The 26,430-nt window shown below is 35.1% G+C and overlaps 1 protein-coding gene across 47 annotated transcripts in view; it reads right to left on the bottom strand.

Moving 5' to 3' along the window:
* SOX6 (SRY-box transcription factor 6) overlaps window positions 1-26,430 on the bottom strand; it is a 551,842-nt gene that overhangs the window by 79,266 nt on the left and 446,146 nt on the right. For 40 of the 47 annotated variants that reach the window (XM_079103752.1, XM_079103737.1, XM_079103729.1 and 37 more), the window contains 2 exons: window positions 5,577-5,726; window positions 564-789 (listed from right to left, as the gene is read on the bottom strand). In XM_079103752.1, coding sequence (XP_078959878.1) covers window positions 564-789; window positions 5,577-5,726 — 376 coding nt within the window. The remainder of the gene's footprint in view (window positions 1-563; window positions 790-5,576; window positions 5,727-26,430) is intronic. The other 7 variants (XM_079103742.1, XM_079103718.1, XM_079103745.1 and 4 more) reach the window with 3 other exon arrangements.

Below are 26,430 nucleotides of genomic sequence, written 5' to 3'. Positions count from 1 at the left end.
AAATTTCACATACATTTTGAAAAGAAAATATAGAACTTCAAAAATGGTTTAGCCAGCATGGTGGCACACTCCTGTAATCCCAGTTCAGGAGGCTGAGACAGGAGGATCACAAGTTCAAAGCTAGCCTCAGCAATGGCGAGGTGCTAAGCAACTCAGTGAGACCCTGTCTCTAAATAAAATACAAAATAGGGCTGGGGATGTGGCTCAGTGGTCAAATGCTTCTGAGTTCAATCCCCAGTAGTTAGAAAAAAAAAAAAAAAAAAAAAGGTTTAAACTTTTGACAGGCAGCTTTGAGTCCTGGTCCTAAGGCCCTTCGGAGTGTTACTTTAGGTATAAAGCACTGACCAAACACAATAAGTCTGTGACTTGCTGGATCTAACTCATCATCTACTAAAGAACCTATTCCACTGTGATTAATATTAGGACTTTTTCCAAAAGTTCCAATCACCCAGGATACTAAGTTGGACTATGTTTCAGTAGAAAAGAAAAGAGGATTATCTTCAACTAAGGAACTGGTTGGAAATGAGGATCAGTCATCACTAAACAGGTTTGCTTTCTTTTACCTAATTCATAAGTCTCTTCCTGGTGATGACTTTTCCATTTACCTAAAGAGGATCCTCTTCCCAAACTTCCTCCAAGGGGGCTGGGGATGCCGCTTTTGTTTGGCAGATTGACAGGGCTGGTTTTGCTGGCTGGGAAGAGGCTCTGTGTGGGAGATGTTGGGGACTTCACCGGCTCTGCTGTCTTGGGTCGGGATGAGAGATTCAGCGGCTGTGCTGCTGCTTCATCCTGCAAGAGTTTAACATAAATAATTATTAAAAAAAAAGACAAATGAAGCACATTATCACTTAGTAAGCCACAGTTATTTTACACCTCAGAGACAATGCTACATTCTCCTACAATAATAACAAAAGAAGCTAATTATCTACCTCCTTGAAGATTCATCGGAAGGAAACCTCATTAATTTCCCTGTGTTATGCTTCTATTTACATTAACTGTGTAGTTGGATCATTCTTTTTGCCAAATTAAAATCTGAATTAGCTCACATTACAGCTTAATTTCCTAATGTGTTTTCAGGGATCTAAATTAACCTAGGGCATTTACAAAGAATTATTTAAAATTTCAGTAGCTCTGTAGTGCTTTTGTGTTATTCTCTCTGAAAAGTTCCTGTAACTATAAATAGTGTCTGCAGCTAATTTTTTAATATATATTTTAAATCAAACAATTGCAAGTACTTTAAAAATGGAAACATGGAAAGCCTTCTGATCTGGGCCCCAGCCCACAGAGCCACATGCCACACCATGGCTTCTATGTGGCTTTCTGGGTGTGGGCTCTCTTTGTGGTCTATATTCTGGTCTCTATCCATGTTTAAAATTAATTTTTGCAAAGAACAAGCATACATTATAATTATGTTTTACATACTATGCTATACGCAATTTATTTTTCATGTTTAAAGTGATGTCTTGTTATATTCTTTGCTACATATATTTACAGAATGTCTATTTTAAGATGCATATCGCTCTACCCTGAGTACAGTATTCAAATATCTGGCTTGTAACTCTAGTTTAGCTAGGAACTTTAAAGCTAAGCTCCTTGCCTTCATTTTGTCTCATTTATCCTGTCATAAAATACCTGAAACAACACTTCTATCATCCTAGAAATTTGGTTATAATATGAGCATATTCATTTAAATGTTTAGTTTTAAGATTATTATGTTCTAAAATAAGATCATCAGCAAATGTTAACTCCTATTTTGCTTCTGAGAAGGTACAGAGAACTAGATTTTAATGTCACCTTATTTAAAATACAAAATAGAGTTTGGTAACAGAACATTCTCTCCTTTGGTAAACACGTCATCTCGCTGGGGCTCTTTTTCTTCATCTATAAAAACAAGGGTCTCGTACTAAATGAACTCTAAGGTCTCTTTCAGTACAAATACCACTGATTAAGGGGGAACACAAAGAGATGCCAGAAAATATCATTTGAGAAGGAGAACTGGAAAGAGAAAAAGAAAAACAGTGAGCACAGAGAAGTGATAACACAGCAAGCACTCTCTGAGGCATTTCACATATATTGCTTCATTTAGCCACCACTAGCTCTCCGAGGCAGTGGTATTCTACATTTACAAATGAGGAAATGGAGATCAGAATGATCAAAATCACTTCTCAACATCATGCATGGATGAAAGAATTTGAATTCTAATTTACTGAATTCCAAACTCAGGCCGCTTTTCTACCAAACTACCAGAGAAAATAATTCATTTATTTGATAATGCAATGATGTCATATCTATTTTGCAATTTTTAAAACTATATTTAGATATGGGTTATGTTCTTAAGAAACAGTTATATCCATTATGGATGCCAAAATTATCTGATGTACTTAATTGCAATTTACTCTTTTTTGTCCTTAATTCAAAGGATATTTAGACCAGTTAGTTCCTTCACTCCTATCTAAATAATAGTGATTTACATGCTAAGCATTTGATTGGTTTTCTCCTTTTTTTCTATTATTTAAGGTTCACTGAGCTTCTAAATATTCGAGTTCAGAGTTTTCATCAAATTTGGAAAATACTCAGCCATTATTTCATCAAATAAAATTTTCTGTTCTTTCCTCCTCCTCTGGGACTCCAACTGCAAATATTGGAGCATTTAAGTTGACCCAAAGTACTGACCAGTCATTCTTGTGTTTCATTTTGATGGTTTTATTGTTATGTCTTCAAGTTCACTAATGTTTTCTTCTGCCATGTCTAAGATGTTACTAATCCCATCCAGTGTATTTTCATCTTGAGCAGTATAATATCAGTTTTAGACAATTAATTTAGGTTTTTCTATACTTGCTTTATCATGCATAAGCTTTCCTTAATCTTCTTGAACATATGAAGTTTATAACATCTTTTTGGCTTTAAATATGCTCTAATTTATTACTTATTTTTATAATTCAATCATTACCACTTCCATCAACAATGTCACTGGGCATGGGTATCACCTACCAACTCCAAATGCAATGAATCCCTTTCCATCACTTGTTTCTCATCTTGCAGGGATCACTGTCCTGTACTCCTATTATAAATGCCTGAAAACCATTGTTTTATGTAGTATTGTCCTGAGTTTTACTTGTTTAACCTGGAAAGTGAAGCATGATCCCTATTCTTCCATCATGGTTGACAATGGAAATCCTTTAGGTGTGTTCAGTTAGAATTGAGTTAGAATCTCAGTATGCAAGTACACAACTAGATATTTAAATTCCAACTACTAAAACCACTGTATCATTTCCTTTATTACTGTTATGGGCATCATTGCTACCACCAACATTTATGGAATGTTCATTTTATACTAGAGGATATACTGTCTCACTTAAGATCCATAACATTAATTCCCATTTTACAGAGAAGAAAACAGGATCCCTGAGTAGAGTTCAGGGTTAGGAATGCTGACATAGGTAGAAAATGTGAGGTAGGGTAACAAAGAGAGCTGTACAGAAAAAGAATACAGAGCCCTCTGTATTTAACTGATCAGTGCATGCATGTGAGGAAACTACCTGAGGCCAGGGGAAAATGCCAGAAGGTAGCAAGCAAAACAATTGAATGGTTCACAAAGATTGAAAGAAATTAAGCAATTTACCCAAAGTAGCACAGCTAGTAAAAGTGGTATAACAAGTGTTGAACATAAATATTCTGACTACCAATGTTGACTATTATATTAGATAAAAATTCTGGGGAAAAAAGGTATATAAAGACTAATTTTAAAAATTTGTTACCTCCAGCAAATTTTGTCCTATGTCATGTCTGAATTCAAAATAAGTGATCTTGTTATATAGAGAAAAAGCAATAACTAGAGAGAGAGATTTTGGTGATCATAATTCTTTCAGTTAGGAAACTATGAGATTATTTTCAAAGTTCTTCAATAATAGGAGTTGTTTTTAAATTTGAAACACTTGCTTTATGTCTTGGTTTATATATTTTTACTCACATATACAATAAATACTCTAATGAGTATGAGAAATGTTTCCTTTGTTATTAACATAAAATATAGGCAAGTTAAATTATATAGAGAACTCCCTAAGAATTTGCATGTGGTCAAGTGAGTAATAAAAATTCAGTTGTCCCACAAAGACGGAATGGTAAAAGCAGATATAAACTTGAATTTAACCAGGGAACATTTTATTCATCCAGTAAAGGCTTGGTTTGGTGTAGTTCCAGTTGGCCAACTTACTTAAGAAACGACTTTTTCATGTTAAAATATTTAATACTCAACAGCTCAACTCACTGACATTTCATATATTCTAACAACTATGATTGAATCAAGTACCTTGGTTTGAGTTATAGTGTTCTCTAATTCACAAACATAAACTTTTGGAACATAAAATAGCCTGTTTTCCTAAAAAGAATATTGACTTATGAAATGTAAACTGCCTATTTTCATATCTTAATATTTCTAACAACAAACATAAATGTTCATCTATTTCTTTGAAGAATCTAAAAGATTGGGTGGCATTAAATTATTTTGGGTGTTTGTGTTAGATATCCATATTAATAATGTTCACTGTTTTGATCTTTGACATTTGGAGTCCATTTTTTTCCAGACTTTCCTAAATCTCAAAGTTTCTATCTGCAATTTTTTTTAAAAACTGAAACAATGTCAGTGATACATAGCATCCAATGCTGAGTTGGTTGCTCTTAATTGCTATGTAAAGATTTAATAATTGCAAGAATTCTCCAAATGCAGCATTTTTGTCACATTATAATACAGCATCTATATTTAATATACCCATGCCCAAGTAGAGAAGTTAACTATATAGCACAATAGTTTCCCTGAACTATTTGAATTTAGTAATTCAAGATGAAGTAAATATAATCATAAAAAACAACCAGTACCACCTATAGGTACCAGCTGCAGCACAAAGTTGGAGTGGCCCATCAGTTTCCCTCTGTCACCAAGTACCTCCAGGGTGCCCAGTTTCAAGACAGTGAAATCAGTGTGGAAAGGTGTCTATTATTGTCCATACTATAACTTATAAAAGTCTATCACAATTATTTGGCATCAAAAGCACAATTAGGCAATTATGCCATTAATTCCTCAGCATCCCCATTTATAACTAATTTTGGAGAGACCTTCATCAACAAACTATTTAGTATCAGCTTTAAATTTTTTTGTCCCCTTTTTTTTAAAGCTAAAAATTCACAATCTTCCTTCTCTGGTACTGTAAGTTGGTTCCCCACCTGTTTGAGGAACATGGAAAGAAATGTCACAAGCCCATGACAAAGACTAGCAATAAAATCATGGCCATTTATGCCAATGAACATTAAAAAATAAAGGCCAGAATCCAAAAGGGAAAAATTTTTGAGAAGTGAGTTTGCAGGTTTAGGTAAAGATCTCACAATATGGCACTATTGTTATCAAAAGAGAAACACCTGTTTCGCAATGCTCAATCATGAAATTTACCATAAAGAGGAGCATTTTGGGGTTCCTTTATGTTGCTATGCTGCCTGCTGTTTATTCCCAACATAGCCTGGTTCACTACCTTTCTTGTGAAGCTATTTTCTAAACAGTTTCTACAATTCTGCAAAGCAAGTACCTTAACTTGAGTTACAGGGCTGGTCCCTCTCTTCTCATTTTTTATCCCAGTAGGTGAGACTGCCCCTGCTGTGTTTGGTGGCTGTGGAGTTGATGGCATCTTTGCTCCAGGTGACACCTGCATGCTGGCCAGCTGAGCGGCATAGAGCTGCTGCAAAACAGTGAAGACAAACATTGATCTCTTTAAATGCAGCTAAAATGGAGTTTCAAAAAAAATAAAATGAAACTTACCGTATTGTTAGGTAACTATTTTTCTGACAGCCTAGCAATTTCTCTTTTACTATTTTTCAAAGAAGAAAATAAGAAAAACCAAATAATACAATGGAAAGAAAGAGCACTGGCATAGGAGCCATGGTTCTGTACCTGTTCCTTCTGGCAATAACATTAAAACCCTGAATAAAGGACTCGATTCCTCTAGAAGGATTTCTGCAATTGTACAAAAAGGAATTTGACTAAGTAGTCTCAAAGATTCTTTCTAGTGCTTAAAATCTCTAATAAAAAGTCCCTTAAGTATCTGGTTTGTCCACTTATGTAATTGTACTATTTCTGAACTAAGAACTAACCTAAACATCAGTAAACAAAACATCAAGCTTTTTTTTTTTTTTGGTGGGGGGGGTCACATAAACTGCCCACTTTATTCTTGATCTGAATCAAGTCCTTCATGCCCAGGAAAGATTACTCAGTTTCTTTCCTCAGGTCCTGCCTTTGCCTGAGACAACAGGTTTATGCTCATTATATTCCCATTGCTGTTTAATGGTCTTTTCTGAAGTATTTCCCATAGTCTTCTTTGGCAAACCACTGATACTCTTACTCACTCTATCTGCTCAGTTTTAAGAGAATTCCTTTTTCCTGAGCTATCATAAGTGGATAACCTGATATTATAAATCTTAAAATTATCAATCTCAAAATATGTGAATTTATCTGAATTAAGGACAAATATTGAAAGATAGGTTGGCCAGCCTCTTTTTATGTAACTTTAATTTTTTTCAAAATAATCTTACACTTAACAAGTTTAACAAGTTTCATTATTACTTTAGGGCTTAAAAACAGAAAGAAAACAACAACAAATCAGCATGGCCAACATGTACAGCCTCCACAGCCACATGTGGTGGCCCTGGTTTTCCTGCCCCTGAACTCTCTACCTCAGGACCAGCTCTGTAGATACCATCATTTTGAACTTAATGTTTTGACTGGTATTTATTGCCTCACTTATAAATGCTTATATAGTGTTAAATCTTTATCCACTGACTTCATATAATAGAAGATGAAAATTTACCTTTCTTATATTACTAACCCCATATGTGCTTCACACTTTCCTTCCTGATTTCTAAATATTACTATCACAAATTTTAAAAATTAATGTTCATGTTTTGTATCATTCTCCTTAGATATTACTCATAGTTGTGCTATATTTAACTTTCTGTTTCTCAACTTTTAATTTTGTAGGATTTAATATTTGCCTCAGTTATTATTTTCTTAATTTTTTATGTAACTATCACTAATTAATTCCCAAACTCTTCAAGAGACCAATGAAACACAACCCAATGTATTTGAATATATCAGGTAATCTGTATTAGGTATCCTATACCCGCCTCCCCATGCAGATGTCCATCTTGGAATTTCCTATCTCTTGCTCTAATCTGAAGTAGTTTATTCTTCAGGCCTATTGCAAATCTACAGTATGTGGAATTATTTTTGCCTTTCCTATCCTGAATTCCCAATTTCCTGACTATCATGCTTTCCTGCCTCTTAGTGAACTGTTGCTTTTTGGTAGAGCACATCCTCCAGGAGTTACCTGAGAAAGGTATATGTACAGTTAATTTTGGGGGAACTAATATTCTGAGAAATGTTAAGATTATATCCCTCTTAGTTGATTGTAGTTTGAATGGTATAGAATTAAGCTGAAAATAACTGTCCAACAGAATTCTAAAGATATTGATCTGTTGTCTTCTTATTTTTATTGCTAAAAAAGTCTGATGTCACTCTAATTCCTGATCCTGTGTATGGAATCTATTCTCCCCTCTGAAAGGAATAGGACTTTTTTATTGCTAAAAAAGTCTGATGTCACTCTAATTCCTGATCCTGTGTATGGATCTATTCTCCCCTTTATGCCAAGTGTTTTGAAACTTCACTAAGAGGCGCATCTGTTTATTTTCGTATTCATTGTTCTGTACACTTGGCTCGCTCACTCTGTAAACTCATATCCCCCAATTCTGGTGGATTTAATTAATAACTTCCTCCCCTCTGTTTTCTCAAACTCCTATTAGATAAATGTTGGACGTCCTCAGTGACCCTCTGGTTTTCCTTCTAGTAGTCTCTTTTTGACCATTTATTATACTCTATGACAAATTTTTTCAACTTTAACTTCAAGACATCTATGAATTTTTAAAAATTCATGCTATTCTTGTTTTAAGAGTACTCTTTTGTTCTCTAATTGCTTCTTTTTATAGCATCCAGTTGTCTATTCTGTTGGATAATATTAATGATAGGTTTGGGATTTGTTTTTGTTTTCTGTTCTTGGCATTGTTGTCTCTTTTCTTTCAAGCTCTTTGTGTTCTTTCTTATTACAGACTTTAATGAAGTCTCTAGTGTTCATTGATTGTTTATTCATCTATAGTAGTGACATACCCAAAAGATGACTGAAAAGTCTGTGTAGTGGTTCACTTATTCACTGATGGCCTTCTGAATAAAGTAATAATGCATCCAATAGGGCTTTTCAATGAGGAATCCCAAATATCAATATCTATAGGTTGTTTCTTTTACACTGGACTTTTTTGAGAGAGCCTCAAAATTTTTGCCTTGATTGAGGGATGGACTGATATGCCATCACTTGGTGAACCAAGCAGGAAGAGGCAGTTATGGGATCTTACTGTCTGGTCCATCAACTTTTCAAAATGGTATCACTACTCATTTTCAGCTATGCCTAATGTCCCCAACACAGGCGCACCCGTGCACACACACACACACACACACACACACACAGAAAAAAAAAAAAAAAAAAAAAAAAGAGAGAGAATAAACTTCCAGTCCTCTACCAAGTTATGGTGGTTGAGAGGCAGAAATGGTAGTTACCAGGTTGCATGGGGTTGGGAGGGATCTTTTATGTCTATTTTAAACTAATCTTCTTGTCTACAAATCCACCTTTACAATCCTTACCTTCAATGATACATGATGCCTTTAATTCTTCAATCTTTCAAATATTCAGCTCCAACTGGGTTTGAATCTTTTCAGCTTTATACTCTTAAAGTTTAGATATCAGCTTTCTCTTTTTTGCAAAGATAGTTATAACCCATCTATCCTGTTCTCATATTCCAAAAACATTTTTTGGCCTTTCTTTCTATTTTCTACTTGGAGGTTTACACCTAGATCCTTAACTGTTGCTATATTAAGATTTGTGTGAAATTGGCAATAAATGAATGTGTTAATCTGCTATGGTTAGCCAGAAGTCAGATACCCCAATCTTAACACTAGTTAATGCTTGAAAACTTCATTCAAATATTTTATTTTCCTCTTATATTCAAGATTAAGCCATTACCTTGATAGTCAAATTTCTAGCATAATAAATAGAAAGATTCCTAGTTCATCGACCAGAGAGAAAACAACTCAAACTTTGTAGGGGAAAAAACAGGTGGTTTTATATAATTTCCAGCATTACTATCATTCAGATGGACAAATAAAAAAAATTACAGTAATCAAAAGCAGACCTTTCAGCACATGTAATTAAATGAAAGCTTAATAAAGAATAATTTGCAAGAGCCAGATGTGCTTATGTCATGATTGTTGCTTTCTTTGGAACAATTTTTCTAATATAACAAGCCTCTAAAGAAATTAAAGTTTCATAATTCTGTATGGAATGACTCAGTGGCAAGAAAAATTCACAAGTAAGAGTCAGTCAAACTGATAGAACTTAGGTAAAAGAATACTGTCCTTTTTGCTTCCTTTTTACTCTGCTGTGTCCTTTCCCTTTGAAATTCAGCCAGGTGTCTTCAAGGTGGGGGCAGGTAAAGCTTCTATAAAATTTCTGCTTGGGTCAAGTCAGCAAAGGAAAGTTCTATTAGTGAAAGAAATGCATAAAGGTGGTTGGACTGAAAAGGTGTTAGCTATGCTAGTAGTTGGTATCATAACCAATACATCCTGCTCTCGAGTATTAGAGAGTCATGAAATCTTAGAAGATATTTAAGGGTCCTTAAACATAATTTATGCCTTCACTTTACCTCAGTCATTCAGATCAAAAGAAAGTACATTTTATTTAACTCAATCTTGAGTCCCTTAGGGAACTTCAAGTAGTGAAAAATGGAGAATAATCTATTTTTTAAAAAGTTGACAATTCAGTGATCCTTCAGGTTGATCCAACAATACAGTTGTTTTTGAAAAACTGAGTAATGTTAATAGCTTCGTTTATAGCTCTGACAATCATTTATTTTATATACTTTTCTAGTAAGTCATACATAAAAGAGACAATACCCCACGAACTCTGAGACTCCTCTGAGCTGTTTCTTTAAGTCATGATTACTAATATCTTAGAGGCAGGAAGAACTATAGCCACATCCCATGAAACTTACATCCTGGGTTAACTGGGCAGTGGATATTATGCAAGATTTAGGAAAATGAGTCTTGAAATAAAAATAAGGATATGGTGTACAATGAAAAGATAGGAGACACTCATGAAAATTTAAAATATCACATTCTAACAAAAATATTATTTATTATAAATATCTTCAAATTGAAGATTTTAGTTTTGATTTGGATAGAAAATATCATTGGTTGACTAGGAATACATTTACGAAACATCTTCACAGCTCACCTTTTATGTTAACATTAATTGAGTTCTGTGTGCAAGGTTCTATGTTGGGAGGTGAGGAAGAATCAAAATCTTGGACCAAGCATATAACCCTAAAGATGTAAAATATAGATCCTTAAAGCTTGATTTGCACTTTTCTTGTGATGCTTATCAAATTTTCAAGCTTTCTGTTCAGTTATGGATGTGTATTTTATTCTCCTTTATACACTGTAAGTTTATTGAAGAAGTGATCAATCTATTCTTGAATGCCTAGCACTAACAAGTGTATTGCAAAAAACAGATTCCCAATCAATATTTTCTGAATTGATATACTATATGGAATCATTATATGTTAGGAAAGAGAGAGAATATCTATAAATGCAGTAACAGATGTGGTACATTATTATGTATAATAAATAATTTTATGGTGTTGAGTTTATAAAAACAAAAGGAAAATAAATTCAATCCCAATTAAATTATACTGTTTTAGAAGAAATGATTCTTTTGAAATGGTCTGATAAAATGTTTACTAGATAACTGCTGAGTAACTACTAGCTTCACCAACTTATCTTAAAATTTTCTATGACATTTAAAAAGTGTACAAGTTACACTGTTAGAGCAGTAACTAAGGAGAAGTACTAGATTTTCTCCATCTAGACTTTCTAACTTAAGTTAAACAATCCCTTTATAGACTGAAGTACAGGAAGGAAAAAGGTTAAACTCTGGTTAACTATTACATACCGGTTTACAAAAATGTCATTCTACATACAATTCTCAGATCATAGTTCACTTTCTTAATGATTATAATGAACATTCATTTGTAAACACAGTTGAGGTTTAAGAAATCAACATTATAGTAAAACTTAAAACAGGCTTAGCAAAAGTCCCATAAACATTTAAGCTTTGGTTGAATGAAGACTTTTGTAAATATGGATTTTTCCATTTCAATTTTGGAAAATGCTCAGTAATTGTTTGGGATACTGAACTGTTTTTTTACCCAGGACGTATAAATGATATGTGGTACATACAATTAAAAATCATGCCTAACTAAATATTTTTTCACAATTATAAAATCACTCATATTTATGGGAACACTTTAAGAAATGCTTTTACTTTTCTGCTGAAAATGATCCACCTTTATAAGTAGTAGTTTTAATAAAGTATTTAGCCTTAAAATTTTCATAAGTGAAACAATGACATACTTACCACATAGAACTGAAAGCCTTAACACAGCATTTAAATGAGTCTGACCTCCTCATTCTATGGATGAGCTGAGGCCTAGCAAGCAGAAGTAGCTTTTCCATGATCATATAAGTAGTCAGTACTGGAAGTAGAAGAACTTTCTAGTTCTTACTCTAACATTACCAGAATATAATGTAAAATAGAAATGGACATATGCTAAATCTTTGTACCTTTCAAGCACATTTCCAGTATTGACTAATTTGTTTATTGACAACTTTTTATTACATACTTAATAAATTAAACCCTGTCCTAAACACTGGAGGTATACCAAGAAACAACCCAGAATGGTGCCTGATAACACAAGAAACTGATATTAAATAAATGCTCAGATATACCTATGAAAATATGGTTATGGTAAGCACTGAGAAAGGAAAGCACACAACGTCAAGAGACCACCTAACGAAGGTATTTAATGGAGTCTGGAGGACCAGAATAGCTTTTCTAAGGAAATATCATGTTCTTTAAGATCTATCCAGTGCAAAAAATTCTAGAAATAAATAGCAAGTTTTGTGGCTCAGAGGCAGGAAAGAGACATGTTTCTGAGGAACTTAAGATCAGTGAGTGTGTCAGGACTGCTGAGGGTGAGTAGAGCCACAGAGTCAAAGATAGAGGGGATAGGCTTCAGGAGGTTTGTCTTAGTCCATTTGCACTGCTACAACAAAAATGCCATCAACTGAGTGGCTAAGAAACAACAAAAGTTTATTTCTCACAGTTCTAAAGGCTGAGATATGCATGATCAAAGCACCAAAAGATTCCTTATCTGGTGAGGGCCTGCTTCCTCACATGGTGGAAGGGGCAAGGATTCTCTCTGGAGCCTCTTTTAATTAATGTCATCTGTGGAGACTCCAGATCCATGACCTAACCACCTCCTAAAGGTTTCCCTCCTATTATCATCACTTTAGGAGTAAGGATTTCAACATGTAACTATGGCAAGGCCATATTAATAATATCAAAACTTATTCCAAGAAGACAGGTATTTACAAAGACAGACGAATGTACAAGCAGAAAACACAGTCTTTTCCATGCTTTACCACTAATCTATCAGCCAATCTCTTAAATAAATTGGATTAAATCCTAGGAAAATCTCACAAATCCATAAATATATACCTCTAAAGATTCTAGTTTTATGTACTCAGTGTAGACTTAACAATAAGTCTTTCTTGCATCTGGATCCTAGTGATACTTTAATAACTAAGCTCACTTAGATTCACACAGAGCAGTAGGTTCTACTAATTCAACTCAGACTTAAAGGGAAATTTCTGAGTGTCAGGACACAATGGCCTATGCACTATGCTGGAAAGCCATGTTATACCACTCTCATATTTGGAAAGAGAAGTATACTTTGTTCCCAAACAACCAACTGATGTCAAATTATAATGGTTGTTGTTACAAGGCGCCTATATTTATCATAGTATAAAATCTATTTTTATTCTTTTTATGATAAAATCATGTAAGATCTCCAATAGAGAATGCCATATAGAAAAGGCTCAAGGCCTTTTTTTTCTTCATAATCATATGGTTTTCACAAAAACCATATAACCAGTCCTTTGGCCAGCCAATAGTCACCCTCCCCCATATTCATGGGATAATTTAACAAATACACGTTGAATACTAACTCAGTTGGACACTATGCTAGGTATTTTATTTTATTACTTTATTTAATCTTCATAATAGTTATGTAAGATAGGAATTATTATCCATTTAGAGTCAGTCTCACTTTTAAGCCCACGGTCTTTCTGCTTTTAAAATTAAATTATTTTAAATAAGCTATACAGTGAATCACAGTGAAACCTATTTCCTGTTCCTAACTACCAGACAAGAATCATTGTCCAAGGAGAAGAAAGATTCTGATGTGACTGCTATTCTGAGCTCTCAAAAAGCAAACTGTATTTCCAGATGTCTTACAGCTATTCTTTGGAAAACGGCACTTTATAATCCTCAAATGGAGAAAGAAAAGTTAATAGTACCAGCAGTCATCTTAAAGGAGTAAAGGTCACTGTTTTGATCTGGACAACTCCCTTCAACAACCCATCTCTGAGCTGTAGTAGAAGACACCTTAAAAAATCCTAGCTTAAAAGACTGAAAGGACAAAAAGAACTATGCAGAGTGTGGTTAGAAATAGAACTTGATAAAATACAAACTGACAGGGGCTTTAAACTGGCATAGGTATGCTCCAATATATGGAAAACAACAGTAAAATGCAGGCACAACTTTACACAACAAATTCTCTTTGTAGTAGAATAGATTCTCCTGGGTTTTTTGTTTGTTTGTTTGTTTGTTTTTCTTTCTTTTTTTTTTTTTTTTTCATTGCAGTTAGCAAAAAAATATTTTAGTAGTGTAGAATCTGATCCAGAAAAAAGGAGAATCAAAATTTCCCTCACATACAACCTGCCTATTGGTAGAGAATGAAGAAAGGGAAGGAAGAAAAAATTCTATCCAACAAAAACAGATTCAACAGGAGCTACCCAAACATGCCAACTGTTGCCTTCATATTGACCCCATTTGCTGTGATTCCACACAACATCTGAGAACCTCAGGCCTAGCTCCAGCTATCTAGGTTAACAGACCCTGTCCTTGTATACCACACACATTGGCAATTCCTTTTGCATACCAAGTGAGGCATGCTATAAAGCCGGACAGGTTCAGTTGTGAGAAGGTGGAAACAAAAACAGGATTAATTAAGCAGCTTGATTTAGTGCTTCTTTAGCACAGAGAAGAAAGTATGTCAGTAACAAGTCATTACAGACTGAAGGACGGGTGGGGAAAGAGCTTAAAAATAATTATTTGAAAGAGTTTATAAATACTTTTACTTCTCATAAACCTTCAAAGTCAACAAAATGATCCAGGAAATACAGCTGTGGTTTTATAGAAGGATAGAACTACAGTCCCTGTCTTTCAGTAGAAAGAACTTGTTTAGCTATGTCCCTAATGTATGAGACCAGAGGAAATTGTCTGAAGGGATAGGTGAGAGAAGGAATAGGGGATGAAGGATCACTCTCACTCCTCCTTCTGGGTTAATAGCCAAGTCAATCTCCTTATCCCTTCTGCATGCTTTTCCACTGCACTTGTTTTTCCTTATTAGCTCTGTCATAATTCATCTTTTGAGTCTCATCACAAAAATCACTTTCTCTATGAAATCTTATCTGACTATCTCCTCCTTTGCATCCCCATCCTCTATCCCCATATAGTTGATAACATTTCTTCTTTTTTCATGTCTTTCTTTCCCACTATATTCTGAGTTTCTTAAGGGAAAGATTCAGTCTTATTTATCTTTACATTTTTAGCATATAACATAATGCCTGCCATTAAGTAATGGTTCTGTTGACACTGACCATAAAATCCTCTTCACTTCCATTTTTGCCTCTGTCTTCTTCAAAATGCTATCATTTCTGCCTGCATCCTTTTCTTAGTTTACCTCACAACCTTTCCAAAAGGATCTCCAAACATGGAAGCCACCTCTGTTTGTTCCTAATATCTTAAAGCTCTGAGCATGTGGGTTCAACATGTAATGCATTGATTTTTTCTTAAAGAAATACTGGGTAATTCAATGTTAGCAGAAGAAAGAATTGTGAACATTATCTAATCAATTTATTTGCTGTATAGATGATGAAATCTCAAGACTACAGAAGACATGTGATTTGTATAAAATATTAGCTGATGGAATAAAATCTAGAACCCAGGTTGCCTATTTCCTCACTCATTGTTCACACAAACCCATGTCTCCTGGTGCACTGTTCTTTTAGTTAATACATTGAAAATAGAATTTGTACATTTTATCAGAGCTTTTAGTTCAGACTACATAAGAGAGATTTTTTTGTTGTTGTTTAAAAAGAGAAATTTATCCTAAATGTACTTGAAAAGTAATCCATGGGCACCTAAGAATGATTTATGTTGTAGAATTTAATTTTCATATTTGTCTTAAAATGTACATATTTAAAACTGCACCTATACTTATTAGGTTAAGGTAATTATAATCATGTTAAGGTGTTTTTGGACTTTTTAAATTAAAGTTTATGCAAATATACATAAAGGGCTAAATATTTGTTTCAGACCTATTTTCACTCCCCTGAAGACCTTTCCATAATAGCCAAAAGAAAAATGGAACAAGCATTGGCTATAAGCTACTGAGAACCAGGACCTGCTTAATTCATTTCATTATTCCCTGTAGTTGGCTCAAGAATGTCAAGTAAAGGAAAATGAATTAAAAAAAGAGTTTCCCTGACTAGAGGGTCTTTTGCTTATTTTCCCAAACATCGGGCACTTTGCTCTTTTGACATGCTCATTGTGCTAACAGGGTAGAGGATACATTGAGCGTGGTGGAAAGAAGTTGTAAAAAGGAAAAGAGAATCCTTACAGTAATATGCTTTAAAAGAAATCAGAATCCATTAGGTAACACAACACCCAATCCTCTGCTACACAAACATACACATGAGAAGAAGAAAAAGAAGAGGAGGAGGAAGAGGAGGAGGAGGGGGAGGAGAAGGAGGAGGAGGAGGACTTGGAATTCATTCTCTGATTGCACCAATTATATTGGAATGCATTTAGAAGAACATTTCCTTATGGAACACAGTTGCACAGCACAAGTAACTAAGATAAACAAAGCAACCTCCAATAATTTTAAGAAACAATTGCTCTGCTTTTTCCAAGTATCTTCTCTTTCAGGGTGCTAAATAAAATATGTAAACATACAATGCCTTATTTACAGAAATGAAAGTTCAGTCATTGAAACAATTAGTAATTTAGTTCTTGAAGCAAGATATTCAAAGAGGTGATAATGAGGGCAGTTGGAAATAAGCTTCATGGGAAGGAAGTTGTTTTCCTTCTGTTTTCAAGAGCTGGGCAGGCAATGCTGAAGAGATCCAGTTCTCTGAATATGCTCCAAGTGGTACGGCTTGCATTTATAATTCTCCTTTCACTCTCTAGTCACGAAGTCCCAGCTCATCAGGTAAAACTCAAGTGCATCTTGCCTCATCCAATAAGAAGTGAAAACTCATCAGTGAGTCCAGAACTTCTATTTGAAACCCAATCATTACTTTTCACAAACTAAGAGTCATAAGAATGTTTTCAATATATACATTTGTACACATGCAGAGTGACATACTTAGTAAATGAATATATCTTAATTTAACAATGTTTGAAAATATAGTTTCTTTTTAAACAGAAGGTACTACATTCATTCCTTCATCTATTCATTCAAAAGATTATTTACTGAGTGGTTACTATGGGCCAAGTACTATCTGGGTTTTGGAAAAACACAGTGAGCAGTGTCTTTGGGGAAAGGAGCGGGGAGAAGACAAAATAAAGACATTATGTGTGATATTATTGTGTGTGATATTATGGGTGATATGTGCTACGAAATAAAGTAACTGGATATGTGAGTATGTGGGAGGAGAGGGGTCTTAAATATGGAGAGATCAGGAAAACAATAGAGGACATTTGAATAGAGACCTAAATGAAATGAGGGAGTAAGCCATGTGACTCTCTGGGGATGGCACTCAGGTGGAGGCAAAGTATAGATGAAATGCCCATACCTAGGGTGTGATTGTGCTTGGAATAGTCAAGAAAAAACAGGAGGCCAGTGTACCTGGAGCAGAGTACAATGGGCAAAGGGTATTATGTCGAGTGTCAGAAAGATAGCAAGTGGGCCAAATCACATAGGCCTTGTATATTATGAAATGGACTTTGGATTCCATTCTGAGTTTCTGGGTTTCTAGGAAACACCGTTAAAACAACATGGCAGACCTGGAAGTCACTCAGCAATACACACATGGGAATCTGGAGATATGCCAGGACTGCCTTGCCTTGGCCCATGATGACTGCCAAGGAACCAGATGCTATTGCTTGAAAAATATTCTACAATTGCCCAGCTCCTATGCCCTTCGAATTCCATCCATAATAAAGCTTCCAAAACAACACAGAATGAAGACAAATATGGGCAACTATGTAATTTTAAAAAGCTTTTATTCAAATTGTTAAAAATATATATTTGAGAAAACAAAGTTGCATGAAAGGAAAGTATAATATTTTCTAGATGTTATCATTTTACTTTAATCTTTGGACAGAACAAATGATATTAGTTGGAAATGAATGTGTTTACTATATAAAAATGCTTTTACTGTTTTAAAACTGAACTTAATTTTAATTTCTTTGCAGATTTTGGAAAATAACATAAGACTCATGGCTAATGAACACATTTATAAATATGATGGAATGTATGGATTTTTTAAACATAAATTTCATATTAAAATAAAATTTGTTATAAATATTGAAAGAAATAAAATATTTTGAATTCACTTTTAACTGATTAGGTAAACTAGATAAGAAATAATATAAAATGTCCTCTTCTTAACTTCCTTATATTTTCTTCTGGATTTTTTCAAAACTCAAATGTTTTACTCTGTCTCAGGGCCAACTCTACTAACTGTCACTTTTTAAACAGCAAATTATTAGTATTGCCAATTGGAGAACTTCAGCATATTTTGCAGTATGTAAATATGCCATCTGTATCCTACAGTAATACCCATGGCTTACTCTCTAATTAGCAGAAAGGAATGATACCTTGTACATGGCCACCATGCTAAAAATCATTCATATCATGGGTAATAAGTACAGGCTTTATTATCACTAGATATGATACTGAAATAAAACTTAAAATTCACCTTGAAAAATTCCTATAACAGATGAAGCAGGTAATAGTTAATATAAATGACTAAAGAAGAAATATAGAAAAACAAGATCTTATAAATTACTACAATAGTGATTGAATGTGTGTACTCTTTAGTCAAAACAACTCTTCATTAACTGTGTGATCCTAAACAAGCTACTTAATCTCTTTGGACCCTAAATTTCCACAGCTACAAAATGGGGTAATAATAGAAACTCTCCAAAAGATTGTTCCCTGGCATAAATGAGTTAACACACACAAATTACTTAAAACAGAGGCACGCCATGAAGACTCAATATCTGTACACTCTTCCTACTCTTATGGGCACATTCTCTTTAAGAAAAAGATTCAAAGATCTTATTCAGAAAAAAATAACTACTTACTGGAATTTTTATGCAATTCAGCATAAAACATATTAGGGATACAAAGATGAAGAAATAGGACTGAGGTTGTAGCTTAGTGATAAAGTGCTTACCTCACATGGTGTGGCACTGGGTTTGAGCCTCAGCATCACATAAATAAATAAAATAAAGGTATTGTGTCCATCTGCAACTAAATTTTTTTTAAAAAATTTTAAAAAAGCAAAGATGAAGAAATATGTTGTCTTTCCAAACAGTAAGGACATGCTGTCTCACAGCAAGAATAGGAAGGAGAGAGGGGGAAAACACAATATGAAAAGCACTGACAAAGTACTACTGAAACACCATCACTGTGAACAATTAATTTTGACTAAGAGCAGGTAGGTTGCCCTTTATTCACAGAGAAGGCCCAGGAAAAAGTATTTGGCTAACTTGAAGTTAAAAAGCAATCATGAACAGAATGGACACCAATCCCTGCATCATAGGAAGTGTTTGGGCTGAGGGAGTTTCTGTTGTGTATTTTATAATGTCTCCCGCTCCCGGTCCATTCCTTTGGGCTAGTCCTCAAAGGCTGTGTGTCACAGCACTAAGATGTTCACACTAAGGACAAGTGTGGCTTTGAAAAGGGCTTAAGATTTATAAAATGTACCACTTCTCTGGAAAAAGGGAAACTACCCTTGGCCACTCATTTGGGGGACAGGAACTTTGTTTTGTTCTTGTTTTCACTGTCTTATTGTTGGACAGAGAAAAATCTTTAAGGATTCAAAGTCCTAATTTGGGAGGGATTTTTCTGAATCTCAATATCTCCTCTAGGCATACTATAACACCTCTAAAAAACTCTCTTTACATAACATAAAATCACAGCTTTAGTTTGTTAAGAAGACATAATTCCAAGAGGACTATGGAATATTTATGTCTTTATGAAGCGCTTTGAGGAATAATCTTATGTTTTTGTGCCTGTCGTGGGTCAGAGGTTCAAATCAGCACTTCTTTCTGTCACTCCTTGTATGTTTTATGATAATTTATAGCTCAGCAAGATGAATCATTTAAAAAAAAAAAAAGGGTCTATTTTATTTCAGCAACTAATTCCAGTTAATCAAAGATTTCCAGCCCAACAACCCAGCATGAAACTCTGCTTGGAAAATATGAGAAGAACAAAGCATTTTGTCAAATAACACATCTCATGATGTAAACACATATGTCTCTTAAAGGAAATTTTATCGTTTCCACATTATCGGCACACAAAAGGAGCATTCTTGTTGCAGACCTGGTGCGACTGTGGAGTCATCGTCATTGGAAACAAGAGCCTGATTAGGTTCCCACACAGATATGAATAGACTTTCCTTTTTTAGGGAAATAGCTGCTTTTATTCTTTTTTAAAACAGACTGGTAATTGTCACCCTAAAAACACTGAATTGTACTCGGGCAACATTTGTTTCTGCTCCTTTTTTCCCATCTTTTTAGAATTAGCCAATAACATTACTGTCCCTTCTGGTCGGTCCTCTTCTGGAAAGTCTGAGTTAATCCACAGCTGTGTGAATGTGAAAAAGGTACACAGCAGGCTAAGTCTGTTGGGTCTCTTGTCTGCTAATAAAGTGCACAGTCTGCAGGACAGATGTTAAGAGGATCTGTTAAATAAGTCAGTGGCAGAGATCCTGACCTCTGCCAAGGAACATTTTATTATTCCAGAAAGGGGCATAATTACAAGGCATTAACAATTAGAAGAACCATAGCTTTTCTTTATAGATTTTTTACTTCTCATTTCATCATTTGGTTGAAATATAGTATTAAGGCCCATTCACTGAGAAGCAGTGTGCTAAATATGATTGGGTTTAGTACAAACTGCAGATTACGGGATTTCCCAAAATCCCCAGGAAATGGTCGGACCTTGGCTTTGCTTCAATCTTAGACAGTTTTGTTTATTCAGTGTGTATCATTACACTATTTGTACAGTCTCACTTGCCACAGGGTACCATTGTACTAAAGGGACTATCAATCTTACCAAACATAGTTCCCTAACTATTAAATCGAGTGTAATGGGAAATGTAAACTAGAGATCAAATTAATAGAGGAATATCACACCATAAAGTTGTTCACTATACCTTATACCACTTTACCATTTATGGTGTGAGTAAAATCACGTTTACCACGTGCACTGCAAAATCCCAAGTGAGGTGTAAAAGTGCTCTGCCATGTGACCCCATGCTTACCTTTCCAATCTCACCTACTATTGCTCCTGAACATTCAGCCTGTGCCAACTGGTGCCCAATGTGCCATGCTGTTTATTGCTGCTGCTAAACCTATGGGCAGACTGTTCTTTCTATCTGGAGAGCTTCTCTTGTCTGTACTTCTGCCATTCTGCATCCTTTCCCCTAAACATAGTGAAGTTATACTCTCCAGATTCAATTTTACCAACACCTTGTTCATGAAGTTTGCCAGTGCTTTCCAACCCAGCTAAACAATGTCTCCTTCCAAAGCATTTTCACTCTGGGAACATATCTATTTTAACAACTATCATTGCTTATTAGATTGTGAGCCCTTTTGTGGGCAGGGGTCAAGTTTTACTGATTTTCAAATCTATTTGAAAATAGATTTTTGAAAATCTATTTTGATTTTCAAAATAGAAAAGAGTGCTTACTACATGGTAGACATTTAATAAACATTGGAGAATTAATATATGAGTGAACAAATTAAATAACTACTCCCTTATCATTTTAATATGTTTACACTTTACCCTTGTTACTATTACAAACATGGTAACCAGGTATTTTGGTTTTTAAATGAATCCTCTTCATTAGATTGGTGCATTCAATTGCATCAAGAAATGTATCTCTACTAAAACTTATCTCCTATCCACTGCCACCTAGGATCAGTGGGAGCATAAGATACTGTGCATAAGATACTGGTCATCTGTTTAAGTTCAGTTCAACTTAGCCAAAATTTATGTAAAAAAAAGAAATCTAATTTAGTTCTTTACACTATTGCCTCACAATTCTACATACCTTAGCCCAGGGCACTGACTAGCTAGGTGGTTTTGGACAAGTTAATTGATCTTTTTGGGCCTCAGACTCTTCAACTATAAAATCAAAAGATTCACATAGCTCTTTTCACTAGCATTTTCTTATGTATTGTCACAACTGCCCTATGAGGGGTATTATTCCTAAATCAATTTAATGGAATCAGGACATCAAGAAGATCAATTCTTCTGAGGTCATGATACCAAGACTAGAGTTAAGACTTGAGTTTGAAGGCCTCTGCAAACTTTTCTATTCTGGAAACCTATGGAATTTTACAATCTCATTGTTTGTTTGAAGGTCTTTCTTTCAATACCATAATATTTTTTCATGATCAGTGAGAACTATCCTAATTGCCAACTGGTTGTCCCTTTTTGCTAAAGAGCACTATACTATGTCTGTATATTTTGAAATCAGAAGCAGTCATCCACAGACATAAGGACAGAATTATTTTGAGCCAGGCATTGTGGTGCACACCTGTTAATCCCTCAGGTGCCTGAGGCAGGAGGATCACAAGTTCAAAGCCAGTCTCAGCAATTTAATGAGGCCCTAAGCAATTTAATTTAAAGATTTTAAAATATGTGCTAAATCAGTGGATGAATCAGAGATACAAGCATAAGGGTATTGAGAGAAATCATATTTATTGAGCATCTACTATGCAGCAGATACTGTGTCTGTGCATTATCTCATTGGATCCTCTTCAGGATCCTATGAGAGATGCTATCATTCTCACTTTACAGTTGAGAAGACAGATTCAGAGGAAATCAGTTCATGGTCACTTAGTTCTTTTAAATGCAGAGGTTGTGTGGAACCAAGGAACACTGCTTTCTTAAAACTTCCAAGTCATTCACTAATGTGTAGATAGAAAACATGTTGAGAGGGAGTCAGCTGCTACACAAAGGATAGCAGATTGATTCAATAAATGGTCACAAATTATTACCTTATGACACAGTCATATTTCCATTTCATAGTGAGGTTTGTCAATATTTGGTAACTGTGTTTCATAATCAAAAATTGTAGGCAGAGGTAGATGCAAAACTAGGAGCACATGGTTGGATATAGGTGCATGACAGATGACTTTCTGTTCTGCAACTAAGAAATTCTTCTTTATTAAAATGATTGCTAAATGAATGGATAAGTGAAGCATTTCCATCCAAATAAGTCACATCTAGGCCTCTCCTCTCTCAATAAAGCATCTCTCTCTTGCTCTCATGATCTTGCTCTCTGTTGTGCTATGTCTGAGTCAATGACATAACTATATATTATGCAGGGATTGCCCCTGGGGACCTGGAACAAATACTTCCTTGGCCTGAAGGAACAAATCCTTAGCTGGTGAACAGTGGCACTGCCAAGTGGGGTGTCTTTTCCATGAGGCGTGAGCTAAGAAGCTGTGAATTCTGGTCAGCAATGCCAGTATGAGGGCATACCATTCCACTCAGGGACAGTGTTTCTCCTTTATTTTAAAATTTACTTTTAGTTATTTGCTTTTCTTTTCAAGATAATCCACTGGGAATGTGAGGCTAAAACACTTTTTCTATGGAGTTTTTAAACTGGGCCTCTGAGAAGGAGTTTGACACAATTCAATGACTGAAGTAATACCTTTGTCCATTTGAGCATTAAATGGTCCGTTGAAATACAGCTTAGTTAAGGGGAATTTCAGAAAACAGTACTTTCTAATTTTTTAAAAAATATTTCTCTCCCAGCTGACTAGAGCAGAGCTTAGAAAATGCAGCTCAATCACTTTCACAGCCTCTCAGATCACCCTCTCCTCAGTGTTAATTAAATATAACCCCCTTAGAATACGAGAGGTTAAGCGAGAGCAGCTCAGTGTTCTTCTCCAATATATTACCCTGAACACAAATGGCCATAATCTGTTCATAAGAAGGCTTCTTCGAGCACAGAGGTCTCACTAATGAAAAATTACAAGAGGCAAAGCAACATAATGTGACAACTGTTCATCACAAAATACATTTTAAACTACCCATTTCCACATCCATTGTGCTTAAATAACACTTATCATAAAGGAAATTGGCGTAACAGATGGTTTCAGCTTTGGGTAGCAAAATGACCAGTTTTCAATGTGATAAAGTGAAACACTAAAAGCCAGTCAGTCTATAATTCACTTAATCTCTTACCTAAAAGTTTTGTTTTCCCTCAAGTTAGGGAAAACTTCCCCAGCATCTACACGTATTAGTACATTGCCCCTTTTTAGCAGATGCTATTCTCTTATGTACCACAACTTAACCAAACTCTAACACTGGTCACTTGCTGAGAAAGTGCTTCTCTATTAGTCATTTTAAATTAGAAAAGTCCCCCTTTCAGCTTCTGGGTTTATGATTCTAAAAAGTTTCATACACTGTCCACAGCTACTTATAAATTAAATCATTTAAAATAAAGCTCTTTAATGCTCTATAATTAGTCTTGTCTCTCTGAACATGACTTTACTGTAAATACTCCTTCCTGACTCTCCCATTGTCCCAAGATTCCTGAGAAGAAAGCAGCCAAGCGATAATTCAACATTATTGCTGCTTCAGTGCACTAATCGCTTAAAGAGCAGCAAAGACTCTGTGCTCTCTGCCCCACAGCTCCCGCAGCCTCCTGGCCTGAGGCAGACATCCCGACCCAGCAATGTCCAGATGTCAAGAGGAATACCCAGCTCCTGATGCAGCAGGCGCTCCATTCCAGTATGGCCGAACATCTGCTTCCTCTGCTGGCATGCAACCTGCTGAACACACTCAGAGGGCTGCACAGGCTAGGGATGGCCAAGGACACAATCCCCAGCTACTCCAGGAGACTCATCAAAACTTTGAAATTGTAAGACAGCCCCAGAAACTCTCTAAAGAATAGTGTTCCAGCATTCAGTGCAGCAATCTAAGCATTTTTCTCAAAGGGAAGTTACAGAATAAGACCGTTTTTGTCATAGTAGTTCTCATCCTTTTAAAATTCTATTAGTCTTGAAGTTTCTTCTGGATAACTGGAAATTTGAAAAATATATAAACACTTTGGGATCCTGAGAATGCTGTCTTGACTTTGGGATTTTTCCCTTTTGTAATTTAATTTAAAATTACTTTACTTCACTTAAATATCACCATAAAAGAGGAATAAGTTATGCAAAAAATCTTCTAAATGACTTGTGCTTCCTATATTAATAGCAGAATTTAAAGCAAAGGACTCTGGCTGAGAAATAAAATTTAAAATACATTTAAACCACCGACTACAGTCCTATTTTGTTTACTAGATAAGCATCTGGTTCAAGTCACTTAACTCATCTGAGCTTTAATTTCTTCCTTGAAAGCATGGGGATAATATTAAAACACATTTATTATAAAGGTTAAATATAAATTGCTTTTAAGACTACAAAATAGGTATTACATACATACACATGTGTATACATGTGTATGCATATTTAATATTCACACTACTGATATCTAGTGTTTTTGTTTTGTTTTAGAAATAAATTCAAGTTTCTTTTGCAATATCTAATTTACACCTCAAGTATAGGTTATGATTCTATTCATCCAGTGGAATCTCAAGAAATGACGTCCTCTAAAAACTAATGAACAGCTCCCAGATCCTCACCAAATTTCATACTTACTTTACTCTGAAGGACAGACCTGTTAAAATCAGAAATAATATTCCCTTATCAAAACCCAAAGGCTGGGAGTATAGCTCTGGTAGTAAATTTTGCTAGCATCCACCAAGCCCTGGATTTGAGCCCCAGCCTGTTCTAGTCAGAGGCCACTGGCTAGAATAAAAGTTTTAGTTTTGAAGACCAAAGTGAAGCAAAAAACTAAAGAAAACAACTGAACGGGTATTAATTTTTAAAAACCTGCCCATCGAAATTCAGGTGGATAGATAGGTAGGTAGGTGAAGATACTTCTGTTAAGATGCATAAGATTTGCAATCCCAATTTGTTATTATATATTCCTTTCCCTGTTGTCCTTTGCCCCAGTAGAGCATAAACTCTGTGAGGGCAGGTTTTGATTTATTGGGTGTTGTTCAATACATCTCAGGTTTTAGCAGCACCTACTTGGCCCCTACCCACCAAATACCAGTTATAATCCTCTTCAACTCCCTTTAATCAAAACAATAAAATGTGTCTCCAGATATTGTCAACAAACCCTTGGAGGGAAAAATTGCCCCCAACAAGGATTACTGTCTAGAGTAGGACCTGGTACATAACAGGCACTAAATAAATACCTGTTGAATAACTAAATGATTAGATTGGTTGTGATTTGGTTATAAACTTTTTTTAAAAAAGATTTTGTTTTTAGAATACTTTTAGGTTCACTGCAAAACTACGGTTGCCTAGCAACTTGAAATATTCCCCCCACCCCATGCATGTATCGTCTCTCCCATTATCAACTTCCCCCTTTGCAGTGGTATATTTGCCTTATTAATTGATGAGCCTTCATTGACATATCATAAGCTACCAAAGCCCATAGCTTACATTAGGGTTCACATTCTATGCATTTGGACAGATGTATGTTGACATGTATCTACCATTACAGTCTCATACAGAGTATATTCCTAAAAATCCTCAGTGCTCTGCTAATCATCTCACTCCCCACCTCCAACCCCTGACTACCACTGATATTGTTGCTGTCTCCATAGTTTTGTCTTTTCTAGAATGTCATAGAATTGGAATTATACAGTATTATATAGCATTTTTCAAATTTCCTCATAAGAGAAGTCACTCATAACCTCTTTTAAAGGTAGATTTGAAACAACTTTCATGATACAGTAATCAAACTAGTCACATTCAAAATTAATGATTGTGTTTTCAAGTAAAGATT

The sequence above is a fragment of the Sciurus vulgaris genome (genome assembly GCF_902686455.1).
Source record: "Sciurus vulgaris genome assembly, chromosome: 11".
In the NCBI taxonomy this organism is placed as follows: Eukaryota; Metazoa; Chordata; class Mammalia; order Rodentia; family Sciuridae; genus Sciurus; species Sciurus vulgaris.
This window is presented reverse-complemented; position numbering and strand designations above follow the sequence as displayed.